General features: G+C 39.1%; 1 protein-coding gene across 5 annotated transcripts; it reads left to right on the forward strand.

Moving 5' to 3' along the window:
* Positions 1-137: 137 nt before the first annotated feature.
* Positions 138-15597, forward strand: sbno1 (strawberry notch homolog 1 (Drosophila)). 5 transcript variants are annotated; one of them, XM_043231498.1, is made up of 33 exons: positions 138-588; positions 1550-1666; positions 2135-2236; positions 3374-3710; positions 4403-4441; positions 4593-4693; positions 4765-4861; positions 5012-5172; positions 5330-5463; positions 5570-5660; positions 5750-5911; positions 6482-6617; positions 6723-6828; positions 6922-7075; positions 7188-7370; positions 7462-7559; positions 7911-8056; positions 8239-8433; positions 9070-9246; positions 9370-9542; positions 9633-9764; positions 9853-9988; positions 10509-10621; positions 10704-10775; positions 10856-10955; positions 11042-11116; positions 11378-11524; positions 11871-11965; positions 12067-12153; positions 12241-12378; positions 13272-13348; positions 13451-13644; positions 14432-15597. In XM_043231498.1, exons 2-33 carry the CDS (start codon positions 1553-1555, stop codon positions 14572-14574), a joined length of 4215 nt encoding a protein of 1404 aa, XP_043087433.1. In that variant the 5' UTR covers positions 138-588; positions 1550-1552; the 3' UTR covers positions 14575-15597. The 5 variants fall into 5 exon arrangements, with proteins under 5 accessions (XP_043087433.1, XP_043087432.1, XP_043087435.1 ...); XM_043231497.1 differs by having other exon boundaries at positions 138-488; XM_043231500.1 differs by having other exon boundaries at positions 138-488; positions 4593-4651.
* Positions 15598-15706: the final 109 nt, after the last annotated feature.

Genomic DNA, 15706 nt, shown 5'->3' on the forward strand with positions numbered 1-15706 from the left:
ATAGTTTTTTTTAAAGCACAGGTTTAACCCTTGTTAAAAGCAGAGGTCACAACGCTCTGCCTTTGACCTTACCAGTATGGCTTCGGCAATGTCATTTTGACGTGTCATTGGAGGAAACTATTTTTACCGCGTCACTTCCTGAAAGTGAGTAAGGGATAGGTCACGTGACGGGACTTCGGCGCTCTCCTTCTCCGACTACTTTTGAATTTAAAATATAATTAAACACGTCGATTCACATGGACGGGCTCCGGGGCTTCCTGAAAGATGGTCGTAGGTCGGCTCTCGGCCGATGCTCCGCGATGCGTCAGCTGCGTCGCGCCGGGAACATTTCCGAGCGCAAAATCGACTGTTTTGTGGGCTGCAGCGTCACGTGACCCGCACGCGCCTCGGGTAAAGATGGCGCCCGGCGGTTAGAAAACAAGCAGCGCGAGCAGCGGCGACATCCTTCACTCCGCCGCGACGTTTGGGATCCATAGAAACCGTGTGGAGTACGTGTTTGACTTATTGGACGTTAGCTGTCAGACAGCGGGTTTGCTGTGTTTTTTGTCACGCTCACGATTTCCGTCGGTTTAGGGCCGCTAAGCGAAGGTATATTGAGTTTTATTACGTTTTTAGCGTGAAAGCGGAGGGAGTCTTGCGCTAGGCTGCTAACCCGAGGCGAGCCGTTAGCGCACTTTTGACAAAGTCACTGACAGGAATTATTCGCTCATATGTCATTTTTTGCCACTTATTCTGCTTGTCAGGGCTCTTTGGGTTGTTTAAACACGGGTGTAGCCTATTTAAAGAGCGTTTTGACGACTCTTTTGGTGTTTGAAGTTGATGAAACGAATCGTGAGGAAAATTACGTTAGCTAGCAGCCACCGTAACCAAGACCGAGTAGCAGTTACACCACATGCATCGTTTCGTTTTTAAATTGCGAGACTTTATTTTGATGCTAAAAGCGTATTTATGTTGTGCATTAATGTCATAACGTGTTTTAACCCAGGTTATGCTCCTCGGGTAAGTATTTAACGTCTCCACTGAATTTCTCAGGAGCAGCACGTTTAGTTAAGCCGCTGTCTTGTGTATTCACAACCGCCAGATAATAACAGGTTATTATCGCTGAACATATCGGAGATCATTAGAGTTTTCTTTTGCTTTTAGTCTGGGTTTCTAAACGTGTAAGCTGATTGACATTAACGTCCAGCAGCAACGTCAGACCAGGAAGTATCTTGTTGGATCAGTTTTGGCAAACACGTGTGGAGGTGGATGTTGTGGTGATCCAGTAGCAGCGTTAGTTTAGCACGTCCTTGCTCTTTTATAAGTAATTTTTTTACTAATTAGTGTTGGTTAGTGTTATGTATTATCCGGTATTTAAAAAAAGTCAAAAGTTATATAAATAACAGCCAAAGGCATGTGATGGGAAAGATGCGAGCTTTAATTCGGGGCTATGCCATTGTCTTTATTAAAGATGTGTGTAGTTTAAGAGGACGTTAAAATACGGATTATTATGGATGTTTTTGCAGAAGTATTTATAATAATAATTATTCTGGTTTTCTCTGCCCCTCAGACGATGGATCCTGGACAAGATTTGCTTCTGGCTGCTCTTAGTGAAAGTGGAATCTGCCCTAATGATCTGTTTGATGTTGACCCTCAGGATGCGCTTCCACTCCCTGCTTCACAACAGGTTATTTAAAACCTATACATGCGACAATTACAGAAATTAAAAATGCTGCTTTGAACCATTGTCTTCTGGTGATCATTCATATTTATTTTGAGCTATAACTACTAGTAAAGCGGATGAGATGATTCACATGGTGTTGACCTGAGGCCCTACAGCCATCTGTTGCAACATCTAAGCCTCCATACCGCATCTGTGATGGAATTAACTCAAGATATCAAAAAGCAACAATGCATAAACCTAATCGAGCTTGTAGAATATGAGGCTCGTGACAAATACTTTGTAGTGAAGTTTGCAACAATAGAAAACGGCGCATATTGGGATTTAAGAATCAGTTTTGGTTCATCAAAATGATAGTCAACCCAGGCCTACTGAAAACAAGACAATAGCAAATGTATAAAAAAAAAAATAAAAGCATTTTTGTGGAAGTAGCACATTTGATGATTAAGTCATCCTTGTTCTTTTCCTTTTCAGTCAGTCTCATTAAATGCACTTGACATTGGTCTCAGTAATGAAGCTTCTGGAATGGTCAGGATTGAACCTACAGTACCACCTACTCCTACAGTCACAATCAGGGTAAGCATCACTAACAGCCTAAAACCAAGAACCAATGATGTTTTAGTGTCGTTAAATCACTATTATAGTTTTTGTTAAAAGCATGCTTTTTATTTTCCATTTTAATTTTATTGAAAGTTTTGGTAATTTTTTTTTTTTTTTTTTTTGACACTAAACAACTAGACAACAAATAAGATTGTAATTTTTATAAATGAAAATCAAGTCCGCAAATCAACCAAAGCATGTGACTGCTAGAGGGAACAGCGTTTTTTAATTTTATTTTTATTTTTTTCTCCAGCTGAGACACTTTGGTTGCTATAGTATTGAATTTCTACTGAAATAATATGCCAGATGCATTGTGGATGAAACGTTTCTCCAAGCATATTTTTCATGAGAATATCATGGTAGTCCGGCAGTTCCATCTGGTTAAGATCTGTATTCACTGAGAACAGCAATATTAACTTCTCCATTGTCGTTCCTAGTACAAGCAGACTATGATGACTGGTCGGTATTAGTCCTGACCTTCCTCCGCTGTGATTGGTTAGCTGACTAAAAAGTGAAAGTATTCAGTGCTATATTTAAATTGTTGGTGGACACATGGCCTCTGTGTTAGTTATTGCACTACGCAAGTTAAATTGAAAGGTAAAATCTTGTTTTAGCAACTGAACTTATATTAAGTTTTAAATGTTTATTTTCAAGTAGTTTTGTTTCTTTCTTTTTTTAATTGTTTTTTAATTATACTATAATAACCCTGGCAAGAACTGCCTGCTTAGACTGAAAGGCCAGTATGTCACGAGGCAACCAACCAGAGTTTTCGTTTTTAGTTGGCATTTAGGATTGAGTTTCAGTATTATTAACCTGATAAACAGATTATTTCACTGGCTATAAGTCTGAAAATTGAGCTCATTCGACATTTCTGCTTACTAGCAACTAAATGAATCAAATAGAACATATATCTGCTAGTATTTCTATAAGTTGCATCAAGCTGGTCAGATTGGAACTAGTGACTTCATGTCTCTTTATTCTGTGAAATATAATGCAGACAGTGAGTGAGCAAACTGTAGGCGTTCTGTCTCAAGCTACTGCTTGTGACATTTTAATATTAGTCAGTAAAGATCAGAATTACGCATTGATTGTATGTTTTTTTCACCTTTACAGGAGAAGCCTCAGCCCTCAACAACCACCTTTGTTTTAAATCAACTGAATCAGTTGCCATCATTGGGGACAATTGTAGTCACCAAACCATCAGCTGGGACCACATCCAGGCAGACCATAACAGTAACCAAGGTCGTACATACAAGTTCAACAGCACAACGGAGCTCTTCATCCTCTCCCACTGTTTGCACTGTGGTCCCACCGAGCAACGAGCAGATCAGGTTGAAGGACCTTCTCAGAACCAGCAGCCTGAAGACAAGCAGCCTTGGAGAGCTTATGAAGTTGAAGCCCCCACCTGACATAGCGCAACCTGTTGCTACGGCAACAGCCACAGGCACAAGTGAGTGCTGGCAGACGTGCTGGACCTAGAGTGATCATAGATGGTTTTTCGCTTGTAAGGGTCTGTCGATGCAGCTGTCGGCTTTGTGGCACTTTGCAGATCTAATGCGAGTGCCAGTTTTCAAGTGCCGCCTCCAGCTGTCAAAACAAGAAACCAACATGAGCTCAAACCACCTTTGGAGGCGTTGAAGCCGTTTAGATGCTCTTAAGAAATAGACCATTTTTTTTAGGTCTATTTTGTTACAAACATTATTGATTTAGGTCAGCTAAAGAAGCTTGTCAGTGCTTCAAACCAGTATGCTTTATTATGATATTTTTTTATATACCAATCATTTGTATTAGTATTTCACATCAGCTTTCACTAATGGTTTTTCTATTTTTTTTTTCTGATTTTTATTTTTTTATTTTTGTTGTGGTTTTCCTGAATGCTTTTGTCACTATTATTATTTTTTTTTTGTGGCTTTTTTTCTTCATTTTTATTTCAGATTAGTATTTGCAGTGTTAACTTTTCTCCGTTGCCAGTGCAGCATTTCTCTTCATTTCAGTTTTTCAGAATTATTTTTTTTAAGATAATGATAATCCTGCTTTAAACCAAAACTGTTTGATCATTTAATTGTTGAATTTGAGCATTGACTAAAGCTTGTTTAGAGAGACTGTGGATTTAATCATGCATGTCAATGCTCTTCCTTTCAGAAATTATTCTGGTCTCCACAAAGATGATGAACAGATCAGGTATGGGTAGGGTTTTAACCGCGGTGCACTGAGTCTGTTTTCACAGGTGCTTTCATGTTGTGGTGGGGCCGTATCATTTCTGGCAAGCTGCTGTGGGTGTGTGTGAATATTTGTCTCATATTTGTGAATATGTTTTTGTCTTTTTCTTCAGCGGAATTAAACAACGGCTTGAAAAAAGAAGTGTCCAGCAAAGATGTAGCAAGAATCTGGGTAAATGATGACATGAAAATGAGGAGCTTCTCACCTGTAAATGTGAGTTTTAGTTATGCTTTAAAGTATATTTATATTTGAACTTTTTATTTATTTATTTATTATGAATGTAGAAATTACCAGGAATGAAGGAGGAAGACGAACCAGAGGAGGAGGAAGAAGAGGAGCTGGGTCACGCAGAGACGTATGCCGAATACATGCCAATGAAACGTATGTATAAGCACAACAGGATTAAGTAAATAATTGTGCACAGCCAGCAGATCCTTACCTATGTGTTGTATCCAATGTATAGAAAACACTGTGTATTTTCCCCCTACTGTTTTGTCAAGTTTGTAAAGTTGATTTTATTTCATCTCTCAGTGAGAATTGGACTGCGGCACCCTGATCCAGTGGTGGAGACTAGCTCTCTGTCCAGTGTCAACCCACCAGATGTATGGTACAGACTTTCCATTCCAGAGGAGACCATTGATAGAGGCTGGTTATCTGCCCTACAGCTCGAGGCAGTCACCTATGCTGCTCAGGTTTGCGCCTTCTTACACATTTATACCTCATGTGTGTTATTACCACTCAGAAAACCAATTGGTTCCTTTTCAGATCAAATCACAATTGCTGAAGTTTCTAAAATGATGTATTGCAGTATTTTAGATCTGCCTCATTCAATCGTGTCTCTTTGTACAGCAACATGAGACATTCCTACCAAATGGAGACAGAGCAGCCTACTTGATTGGAGACGGGGCTGGCGTTGGAAAGGGTAGAACCATTGCTGGAATCATATATGAAAATTATCTTCTTGGCAGGAAAAGGTCCCTCTGGTAATCACTTGTTTTCTTCCTCTTTCAAGCTGCTTTTTTTTTTTTTTTTTTTGGTGTGTAATTGTACCATTATTCATGGGTTTTTTTCCACCACTGGTCTGTACAGGTTTAGTGTCTCGAATGACTTGAAATACGATGCAGAGAGGGACTTGAGAGACATTGGAGCAAAGAATATTCAGGTCCATTCGCTAAACAAGGTACGCTAAGTGCTTCTTAGCCAACATATGAGATGGTTATGTAGTTTGAGTAGGAAATACAGTACATTTTCTACACATTTCTCTTTCAGTTCAAATATGGAAAGATCTCATCGAAACACAATGGGAGTGTGAAAAAAGGTGTGATCTTTGCCACATACTCATCCTTGATTGGAGAGAGTCAGTCTGGGGGAAAGTACAAGACGAGATTCAAACAGTTACTACACTGGTGTGGAGACGACTTTGATGGTGTTGTATCCTTTTTTTAAGTTAAAAAGAACATGGTAGGAAGGAAGTCTGAGGTTGCCAATTGTATAACAAATCATGAAATTAACAGTGTTTTGATTCTCTTTAATGTGGCATTTTGGTGCGTGCTTTAAGCAACAGTATTTCGACTGTGGAAAGACGTCAGTAAAACAGCTTGTACATTTAGCTTAGGAAAACCATTCTTTGTCTGCAGCTTGCTAGCTTAAAAAAAAAAAAGTAACTGCACATGCGCTATATTTTATTCAAATATTTTTAATTAAATGCGTTTTCTTTATTTGACAATGGATGTCTCTCAAAAATAAGTTATTATACACATCTTCATGAATTATTAGTTGTTTATAAAAGGAAACTTGATTTGTCTGAGTTTCAGGAAAAAGTCTTATTAGTTGCTAAAATCACAACTTTCATATTTCTACAAGAACATTCTGCATTCTAGACCAAAAATAATCACGTTTCATTGCATATAGACTGAACCACATTGAAGCGCTTCACATGGTGTGATTGTATTCAGCTCTCTCGTAACTATGGTGACTGATTCCCTTGACAGAGCATCTTAGATCATATTTGATGAGTGTCACAAAGCCAAAAATGTTTGCCCTATTGGGTCATCCAAGCCTACAAAGACTGGGCTGGCGGTTTTAGAGCTGCAGAATAAGCTGCCAAAAGCCCGGGTTGTGTACGCAAGTGCTACAGGTATGTGGCTGTGGATGTTATGTATCTCAGCATGGCTGCACGCATGTGTCTTCTTCCAGTAGATTTATTTTGGTATTTATACATCTTTTGTTTTGTTTTGTGTAGGAGCTTCTGAGCCTCGCAATATGGCCTACATGAATCGCCTTGGGATCTGGGGAGAAGGAACTCCATTTAAGGAATTTACAAATTTTATCCAGGCTGTTGAAAGAAGGCAAGTTGATCAGATCAGTTTGTGTCCATGACCTTGCTTTTTTGTACCAGCTTGCATCCTCAATATTGAATGCAATATTGTTGGTTATTTTAGAGGTGTTGGTGCCATGGAGATTGTTGCCATGGATATGAAGCTGAGAGGAATGTACATCGCTCGACAGCTGAGTTTCACAGGCGTGACGTTTAAAATCGAAGAAGTTCCCTTAACTCTGGACTACATCAAGATGTACAACAAAGCAGTTCGCTTAGTGCGTAAAATGCCGGAACTAAAACCGAACTTTTTTGGAACTAAAACCGAGCTATTTGTGACTTCAACTCCTTTTAAATGATCATAAAGTAATTTATTTCGCAAACTTGCAGTGGGTCAGTGCGAGAGAGAAGTTCCAGCAAGCTGCCAACCTTATGGATGCTGAACAACGAATGAAGAAGTCCATGTGGGGTCAGTTCTGGTCCGCTCACCAGAGGTTCTTCAAGTACCTGTGCATTGCCTCCAAGGTTCGGAGAGTGGTGCAGCTGGCCAGAGAGGAGGTTAAAAATGGAAAGGTTGGATTGGACGTTCTCTTGCAACAAAAGCCTTCAGAGAGAAAGACTTACGATGATTGTGGTTTTGCTGATCTCTAACCTTTCTCTGTAGTGTGTGGTGATTGGTCTTCAATCAACTGGAGAGGCTCGAACCCTTGAGGCTTTGGAGGAGGGAGGAGGCGAGCTCAATGACTTTGTCTCCACTGCAAAGTGAGTGTAATGCCTTTGCAGGAAATAGTTTTGATATCTTGTCAAAATTAAAATGTTCTTTCTCTCAGGCCATCCAAGATTTAGATGAGTTTGTTTGTTCATATGAATAGATTTGGAGAAAATTTGTATTATAGAAAAATTCACAGCAGAGCATCCATTAATGAGCAAGTGATGTAATGCTAAGTTTCTCCAAATCTTGGATGACCTAAGGGTTAGCTAACTTTCATTAAAAAAATTTTTTAAAGGGAAATTATTCATTTTTATACATGCTTAGGTCTGTAACATGAAAATGGACAAAGTATAATTTTCAATAGTTTATAACCGAAACCATCTGTACACAATCTTTTAAAGGGGGGTATTGCAGTCCCTAGTAGAGAAGCATTTTCCTGCACCAGACAGACAAAAGCTCTTCAGTCTTTTGGGCATTGACTTGAGTGTTAAGGAAACGCCTTCACCTAAAGAGACCACCGCTGAGCTGAAGGGCAAAAAGCGAAAAGGTACACTTTGCATGCACATGGAAACCGCAATAGCGATGCCTTGTTATATTTAGCAGCAGTTTCTACCCTGAAACTATGAGCGCATTTCGATGGTTTTACTTCCTGAAACATTCTTGAGCTTTTAACGTTGCTCAAATTGAAATTGAGGGCGAGTAATGAGCCTGGGTGACTTGTGCTTGCAGGTCAAGAAACAAAGAAGCAAGTGAAGAAGGCACGTAAATCTGGGGGTCTGTCTGGTACCAGCTCAGACGAGAGCAACTCTGATTCGGACAAAGATGTGGAAAGCGATGATAGTTTTAAGTCAATCAGCTCAGGAGAGGAGGATGAAGATGACTTCAACCCTTTTAAAGATGATTCCAGTGAGGATGAGGAAGATGGTGAGAATCTCTAGTCACTTTATACTCAATGTCACAATGTATTTCCACAGTTTTTAACAATGTATGTTATGTACACCCAAAATAGTCAAGATACAATATTTAGTTGCACCTTTTTACAGACTGTGATGCAAAGTTAACATTGTAAGTTATAACTTACATTTTTCGTATTACCTTGGCTTTCAAATTTCAGAAGACTAGTTAAGACTTTTGCACGAGTGTTTCTAATACAGCAGCTGAGGGAGAAGAGGGACTGCTATCTGTCTCTCTTCTGATCAGTGTATACTCTTTATATTTTTCCATCTTTTGTAAAAACACTGAGGATTTCCACCCCTCACATTAGGCCAAATGGGAATGCAAATGTGAAAAGGGTCTGTACAGATTATTTGAAAGCAGCTTGACGTTGAAATTAGCATTGGTAATATTGCAGCTGTAAAGCCGAAGACAGTACTGTCATTATTTAACTTGGGTCAGTTCAGTGTTGATTCACTTCTGTTTCATAACTGTGTCAATGTTGCAAAGTTCATCAGATATAAAATGAAGCCGTTTCAGCAATAAGACAATGGTACCATTTATTCACCTTAATTCAGTTCGGTGTTGGTACGATATTTTCTAATGCTGACAATGTTTGAAACTTAGATCCGTGGCTCATCAGAAAAGACACTAAAAAGAGCAAAGACAGGAGGAACAAGAAGAAGAAAAAGAGCATTGATCCAGACTCCATTCAAAGTGCCTTGTTAGCCTCCGGGCTTGGAACAACCAGACCCACTTTTACAACCCCCGCCATCAAACCTTCAAACAACACGGTTGCTGTAGGTAAGTAACCAATGAGCAGTAAGTTTCATCACAGATCGTTTCAGCTAAAAGCAGTGTGAGGAAGAAGGTCAGTGTATAAATGTATATCAACGCAAATAATCACACAAAAGATTTACTCTTAAGCCAAAAGTGAGCCAGAGGAGAGCAGCCTTGTGACCAGTCAGGATGCTGTTGAAGATGCCCAGCGGATGAAGAGGGACCTGCTGGAGAAACTGGAGCAGCTTGCAGAGGATCTGCCTCCCAACACGCTGGACGAACTGATCGATGAGCTGGGCGGCCCTGATAATGTTGCAGAGGTTTGTTTGTAGAGATTATTTGTATTATTGTGTGTACACTGTATTTAAAACGAACCCATTTTAAATGTGTGCATCCCTTATGCAATGCAGATGACTGGCCGCAAAGGCAGGGTAGTCAGCAATGATGATGGCAGCATTTCCTACGAGTCTCGATCAGAACTTGACGTTCCAGTTGAAATCTTAAACCTCACAGAGAAGCAAAGGTTCATGGATGGGGATAAGGTATGCTGCTTTGGTTTCCCCCACATCTGTGTAGTGTTTTGTTATTGTGAAAAGCATTTAAATATCTTTTATATGTTCACCTTGGTAGAATATCGCAATTATCTCGGAGGCTGCCAGCTCTGGTATTTCACTTCAAGCCGACCGCAGAGTGAAGAACCAGAGGAGGAGGGTACACATGACATTAGAGCTGCCCTGGAGTGCTGACAGAGCTATTCAGCAGTTTGGTGAGTACATGGTAGTGGTTTATTTCTTTTTATTTGCTGTATTTTTATGTTTGCGTATAAAAATGAAACCATACAACATATTAGTATAATGATGTCATCTAATTTTTATTTTTAATTTACCTAAAGGTGTTTTTTCATTTATTAGCAGTTAATGTTTTTTTTTTAAATCTGTATTTAAAGGTTTTATGATTTTAAGCTTTAGTTTATCAAGTTGAAGATAAACTAAATTAAGCCGGCAAATGTTGCCTTGGAATCTCTAATTGTATTTAGAGAACAGATTTGTCTATTCCAAGCAAGTTGAATTTTGAAAATATTAAAATAATCAGATGGATGCAGAAGGTAATAAACATGTCCAGAAATCTTAACCGTTTCATTTGTGTAATAGACAAATATGCAAAACGTTTAATTTGTTAAAACTGTAGTTCAAACTAAATTGTATTTGAAATTCAAATTAATAGATTTTAATTTTAAGCGCATTTTGTGTATAGTTCTGTTTAATAACGTATTTTTTTGCAAACAGGTCGAACACACCGATCTAACCAGGTCACGGCACCTGAGTACGTGTTCCTCATCTCTGAACTCGCTGGAGAGCAGCGATTTGCCTCGATTGTTGCCAAACGTCTAGAAAGCTTGGTAAGTCCCTCATGCACATGTTGCACTCATATAGGGTCAGTTTTAATTTGTAAGCCTAATTGTGTTTGTCTTTCTCAAATAGGGGGCGTTAACGCACGGAGACAGAAGGGCCACAGAGACGAGGGATCTCAGTCGATTTAACTTTGACAACAAAGTAAGATTAGATTACACACACTGTCAGTATTGGAAAACGGTTGTTGCTGGACTATGTGCTGATGTCTTTCTCATCCTCAGTATGGTAGAAACGCTCTGGAAATAGTTATGAAATCTATTGTCAGTCTGGACTCTCCTTTAGTGTCTCCACCTGCTGACTTTGATGGGGATTTCTTTAAAGGTAAAGTTGAATGTTTTTAATAACAGGAAAGAGCCACTGTAAAAACCATAAACTTAACTTAATGGCTTGTTTTTGTTTTTTTTAAGTAATCCGTAATGGTTTAATTGGAGTGGGGCTAATAAATGTGGAGGATAGATCTGGTGTTCTCTCACTGGACAAAGGTGAGCGATTTTTTTTTTTTTTTTTTTTTTTTTTTTTTTTTTTTTTTTTTTTTTTTTCAGAGTCAGATTTTTTTCTTTTCCTTTTACACAATGTTTAGGGTTCCCAATGGGCTTTAAAAAGTCTTCAGTTTATTAAATTTAGTCTGATCAAATTAAAACCATAGAAAGTCTTAATGTTTTAACAAGTTAAGTTTAAGGATAGAAAAATGGGAATCACCTTCTGGCCTAATGTGATAATGTGTAACTTTTTGTTTATTATAGACTACAACAACATCGGGAAGTTCTTGAACAGGATTCTTGGCATGGAGGTCCATCAACAAAATGCTCTCTTTCAGTATTTCTCAGACACTTTGAACGCTGTCATTCAGAATGCCAAAAAGACCGGAAGATACGATATGGGTATTTTAGGTAAGAAAGTTCAAACGTGACTTAAATATTACAAAGACGTCAGTTTTGGAAGTTCTATTGAAGAAAATATTGAGCTAAAGGCCACAAAACTTCAATACAAATTTGAATTTTGGATATTTAATTACTGTTTGGAGCGCTAGGCGAAGGCTTATTGAACCTTTTTTTTTTTTTGTGTGTGTGTGTGAAAACCTGAATTTAGGCATAGGTTCTTCCCTTTTTTTGTTTGTTTGTTGTTCAAAATCAACCTGTGCGCATTCAGACTTATTTAGCCATTTTAATCATGTTAGACTACAAGATAAGCTCATTTTGTTAACTTTTTGAGCTTAAATGTATGTTTTGCTTGCAGATTTGGGCTCTGGAGACGAGAAAGTGAAGAAAGTTGATGTAAAGAAGTTCTTGACACCAGGATATTCCACTTCAGGCCATGTGGAGCTCAATACAGTATGTAAAATAGGTGTCCATGTTTATGAGCATCATTGTGATGCATTTATTATTATGTATGTCATAATTGCCTAATGGGGAAAAATTGTTGATGGATTCAGGTGAGCGTGGAGCGGGGACTGTCATGGGAGGATGCCACCCATGTCTGGGCTGACCAGAACGGGCCAGATGATGGCTTTTATGTACAGGTAAATAACCTTTTTGTTTCCCCTCTATGCACCCCGCTTTCAATTCATTTAACAACTTAACCTAACAGCTTTCTGCTTCATCTCAAGGTGCGGAATAACAAGAAAATTGCCATCCTGATAAAGGAGGTCAATCCCAGAAAGAGACTCTTCATGGTGTACAGACCAAATATAGGAAAACAAGTTAAACTGGAGACCTATGTGGACATCAAAAAGAGAAGTAAAAAGGTATTAAATTACTGTAGTTTAATTGCATTTTTATGTTTTTGGTTCATCATTGGGGTCAAAATTACATATAAGCCTTCAGCTGTATGTGTTTTCCATTAGTTCAGTCAAAAAATAGTCAGATTTGTTGATATAGGGTGTCCATATATCCTCTCTTACCTAGACATGTTTTGGCCAAATTGCCTGAAATGTCTGTGCTTTGGCTTAAGGTTTGTTATTTTCATACAAGCTAATTTGACAAAAGTAGGTTGACCAGTAGGGTTCAACCGCTGTACATCACTGACCAGACATAGCCTGCAAGAGACTGGACGTACAGAGAATGTCAAAGCAGTGCATTAATGCACACACGGATAATGTGCACTGTTGAATGAAAAGCTAAAACCTGAATGTTTTGGGCAATTTAGAAATCTTGGCCAGGACAATGACTGGGAGAATCAGGAGATATCGTCACACCTTAGTTGTGTCATATGAAATGACTTGTTCTAGCAAGACTTAAGGTGAAACGGCACCTTAAGATATCCCAAAATCAAGGCATGCTTTTTATGCAAGTAGCTTTGAGACATCTGCCACCTTCACGCAGTACATTGGGCTTATTGCAGAGTCACAATCGCGTCTTAAAGTTTCTCTTTAAATGTTTTATATCAGCGTTGTTAATCGCAGGACTTCCAGACTTCGCAGCAGCATATCTAATGTTTTGAAAACTTCAGTATCGCTGTAACGGGGGTCATGTTATCGTGCAGATTAAACCGCTTATAAGTCAACATCCAAAAATCAAAAATTAGCTTTCTCATTTGGTGCTTGGTGAATGTTAATTTTAGCCTCTTTGGCATCGTGCTGACTGTTTCATGTCATTTCCTCGGCTTGTACCGTCTCTAATCCTTCTCATCTCAAAATAGGTCCTCTCTGATGATGCCAAGCAGCACTGGATTGATCAGTACAACTCCTCGGCTAACGTCTGCTCACATGCGTACTGGTAGGTGCTTCTTTCAAGTCATTTCAGAAGTGAAAATAGAAACAACTTTCACTTTTGATTTGTGAAGACGGAAAATGTGATGAGAAACGCTCTTTATGACAGGCGGGGGAACTGTAAGAAAGTGTCGGTGGGACTGCAGTGTGAGATCGGGCTGCGGTGCAGGACATACTATGTCCTCTGTGGCTCTGTCCTCAGTGTGTGGACCAAAGTGGAGGGCGTGCTGGCTTCAGTCAGCGGAGCCAATGTGAAGATGCAGATTGTACGTTTGAGAACTGAGGACGGGCAGAGAATTGTGGGTAGGTTGTCAAACAGATACAAATACATTTAGTACACTCTACTGTACCAAATTAAAGTAATAGTGAACTTACTAACCACTGCATGGTTTAATTTTAACTGTAAACAGCTGAGGAATTTTAAGAGATTGTTTACATTTTATGCCTTCATTTGATTACCCCTTTCTATAAATTTGTATGAAATCCAGAAATAATAAAACGACAGCATTTCTGGGAAAACACAAACAATTTATTAATGTACATTAATAGAGACCTATGAAATACATGTTTCAATTACATGCTTTGATTATTAAAATGCACCTGAGAACCATTAAATTATTTTTCAGTTAGATTTAAAATGGAATCTAGATAAAAAAAAAAAAAGTAACTTGAGAAAATTATTAAATTTAGTTTCATAATATAAATTGCTTAAACATGGTTTAAAGTACGGTTAAAGAAAACGTTTTTCAAAATGGTTCATTTCCCTAAAAAGTAAAAAAAAACAACAACATTTTATTAGTCACAAGAATTAAATAAATGACTTAAGTTGTGTAATTGTCTTTTCTTTTTTTTTTTTTTTTTTAAATAAGAGCCAATAAGTTTCCAGGTGCATAAAACAAAGTATTACAACCAAGCAGGTAGTCAAAGTGCAAGATGTCTTAAAAACAATACATTTTAGTCCATGTTTTCTTCCGTCTAATACAATTTAACAAACAAAACAAAGAATAATGGGAACAAATTGATTTCACAGTGCCTTTTTTTAAAAAAAAAAGAAACTTTTTTTCAACCAGTTTTCTTTTTTGCTTCTCAGGTCTGATCATTCCCGCCAACTGTGTGTCTCCGCTGATCAACATCCTGTCGTCATCCGATCAGTCTCAGCAGCTCGCCGTGCAGCAGCAGCAAATGTGGCAGCAACTCCACCCGCAGAGCATCAGCCACACAGTCAACACATAGCGTGACACAAACACCCCTCGCTTTAGGGCAGATGCGGCGTCGTGAGCCAGCCGGCCACCCTTCCTCTTTCCGGCGCGCCGCGGGGGAAGGCGGTGCTCGTGTCGTATTTAATATTTCAGGGTTCATGTCCAAAGAGGACTCATTGCCAAAGGAGCTACGGAATCAGAGCTCTGCGCGTCAGGAAACCGCACTGAGAGGAGCGAAACTGGACGATACTTAGGCCGTTTCCTTTTCACAACCTCCAGTCTGCTACACCGTGGCCTGTGTTTTCCATCGACACGAGTGTCTACGAGGTCACACACACACTACTATGTACACAGGACAGCGCTCAGGGGTTATTCACAATCTAGTTTCTTTTTCCCTTTCCTTTTTCTCGTCTCGCCTGGCCTCCATCTGTCCCCACCTACAGCCTTCTGACCCAGCATGTCTCGGGCATGACGCTGCTTGTTCACCACTTAACACGGTCCCCGGTTTTAAAAGCAGGAAGGCGGCGGGTTGAAGCGGCGCACACCCAACCCTAAAGACCGGATCAGAGACACGTTGCATGGTTTGACAAACCCTTCGGATTTCGTTTAGTTTGCGCTAGCGGGTCAGCAGTTTTTTTTTTTTTGTTTTGTTTTTTTTTTTTTCGCTGCTTTCCAGCGTTTCAGTTTGTGCGTGATTTTGTAATGTCCTCCGCGGAAGGCCACATCAATCACCGCTTTTGCTCAGTTTTTCTATTTCTTGCTTTTAACGATTTGCCGTCACTCGTGTTATTGAGGACAAAAACCTCATTTCTGCTGTAAATGTGTGAGTTTGACACGCGCTCGGTCTATACTATATCTCGATGTATAGGTGCATATCTGAAATGTCATGTTTTTGCTGAATTGTAGATGTTGCAGCACTCTAAAGACAATGTCATTCATCCTTGCACGAGTTGCACTACTGATGGATCTGTTGTACAAAGAATCTATGGAAAAATTTAATTGACTGCAAGATCTCTACCTCTTGCATATGACCAATAAATCTTGTGGATTACCTCGATTTCAAAATGTGTTTACTTTAGGTGGACCACTTTTTTTATTTTTTTTGCATGATGTGCATTTAACTTTTTTTTTCAGTGTGGTAAGGAATGAGCGAGAAGGAAACTAGC

Source organism: Puntigrus tetrazona, unplaced genomic scaffold, assembly GCF_018831695.1.
Source record: "Puntigrus tetrazona isolate hp1 unplaced genomic scaffold, ASM1883169v1 S000000373, whole genome shotgun sequence".
Taxonomy (NCBI): domain Eukaryota; kingdom Metazoa; phylum Chordata; class Actinopteri; order Cypriniformes; family Cyprinidae; genus Puntigrus; species Puntigrus tetrazona.

What these genes read in the sequence shown, in the direction of transcription:
- sbno1 (XM_043231498.1), top strand. Translation starts at nt 1,553, where the DNA reads ATGGATCCTGGACAAGATTTGCTTCTGGCTGCTCTTAGTGAAAGTGGA. An exon ending in TGTGTACGCAAGTGCTACAG is followed by an intron (nt 6,618 to 6,722) that starts GTATGTGGCTGT and finishes TGTTTTGTGTAG; the next exon opens with GAGCTTCTGAGCCTCGCAAT. An exon ending in ATCCAGGCTGTTGAAAGAAG is followed by an intron (nt 6,829 to 6,921) that starts GCAAGTTGATCA and finishes TGGTTATTTTAG; the next exon opens with AGGTGTTGGTGCCATGGAGA.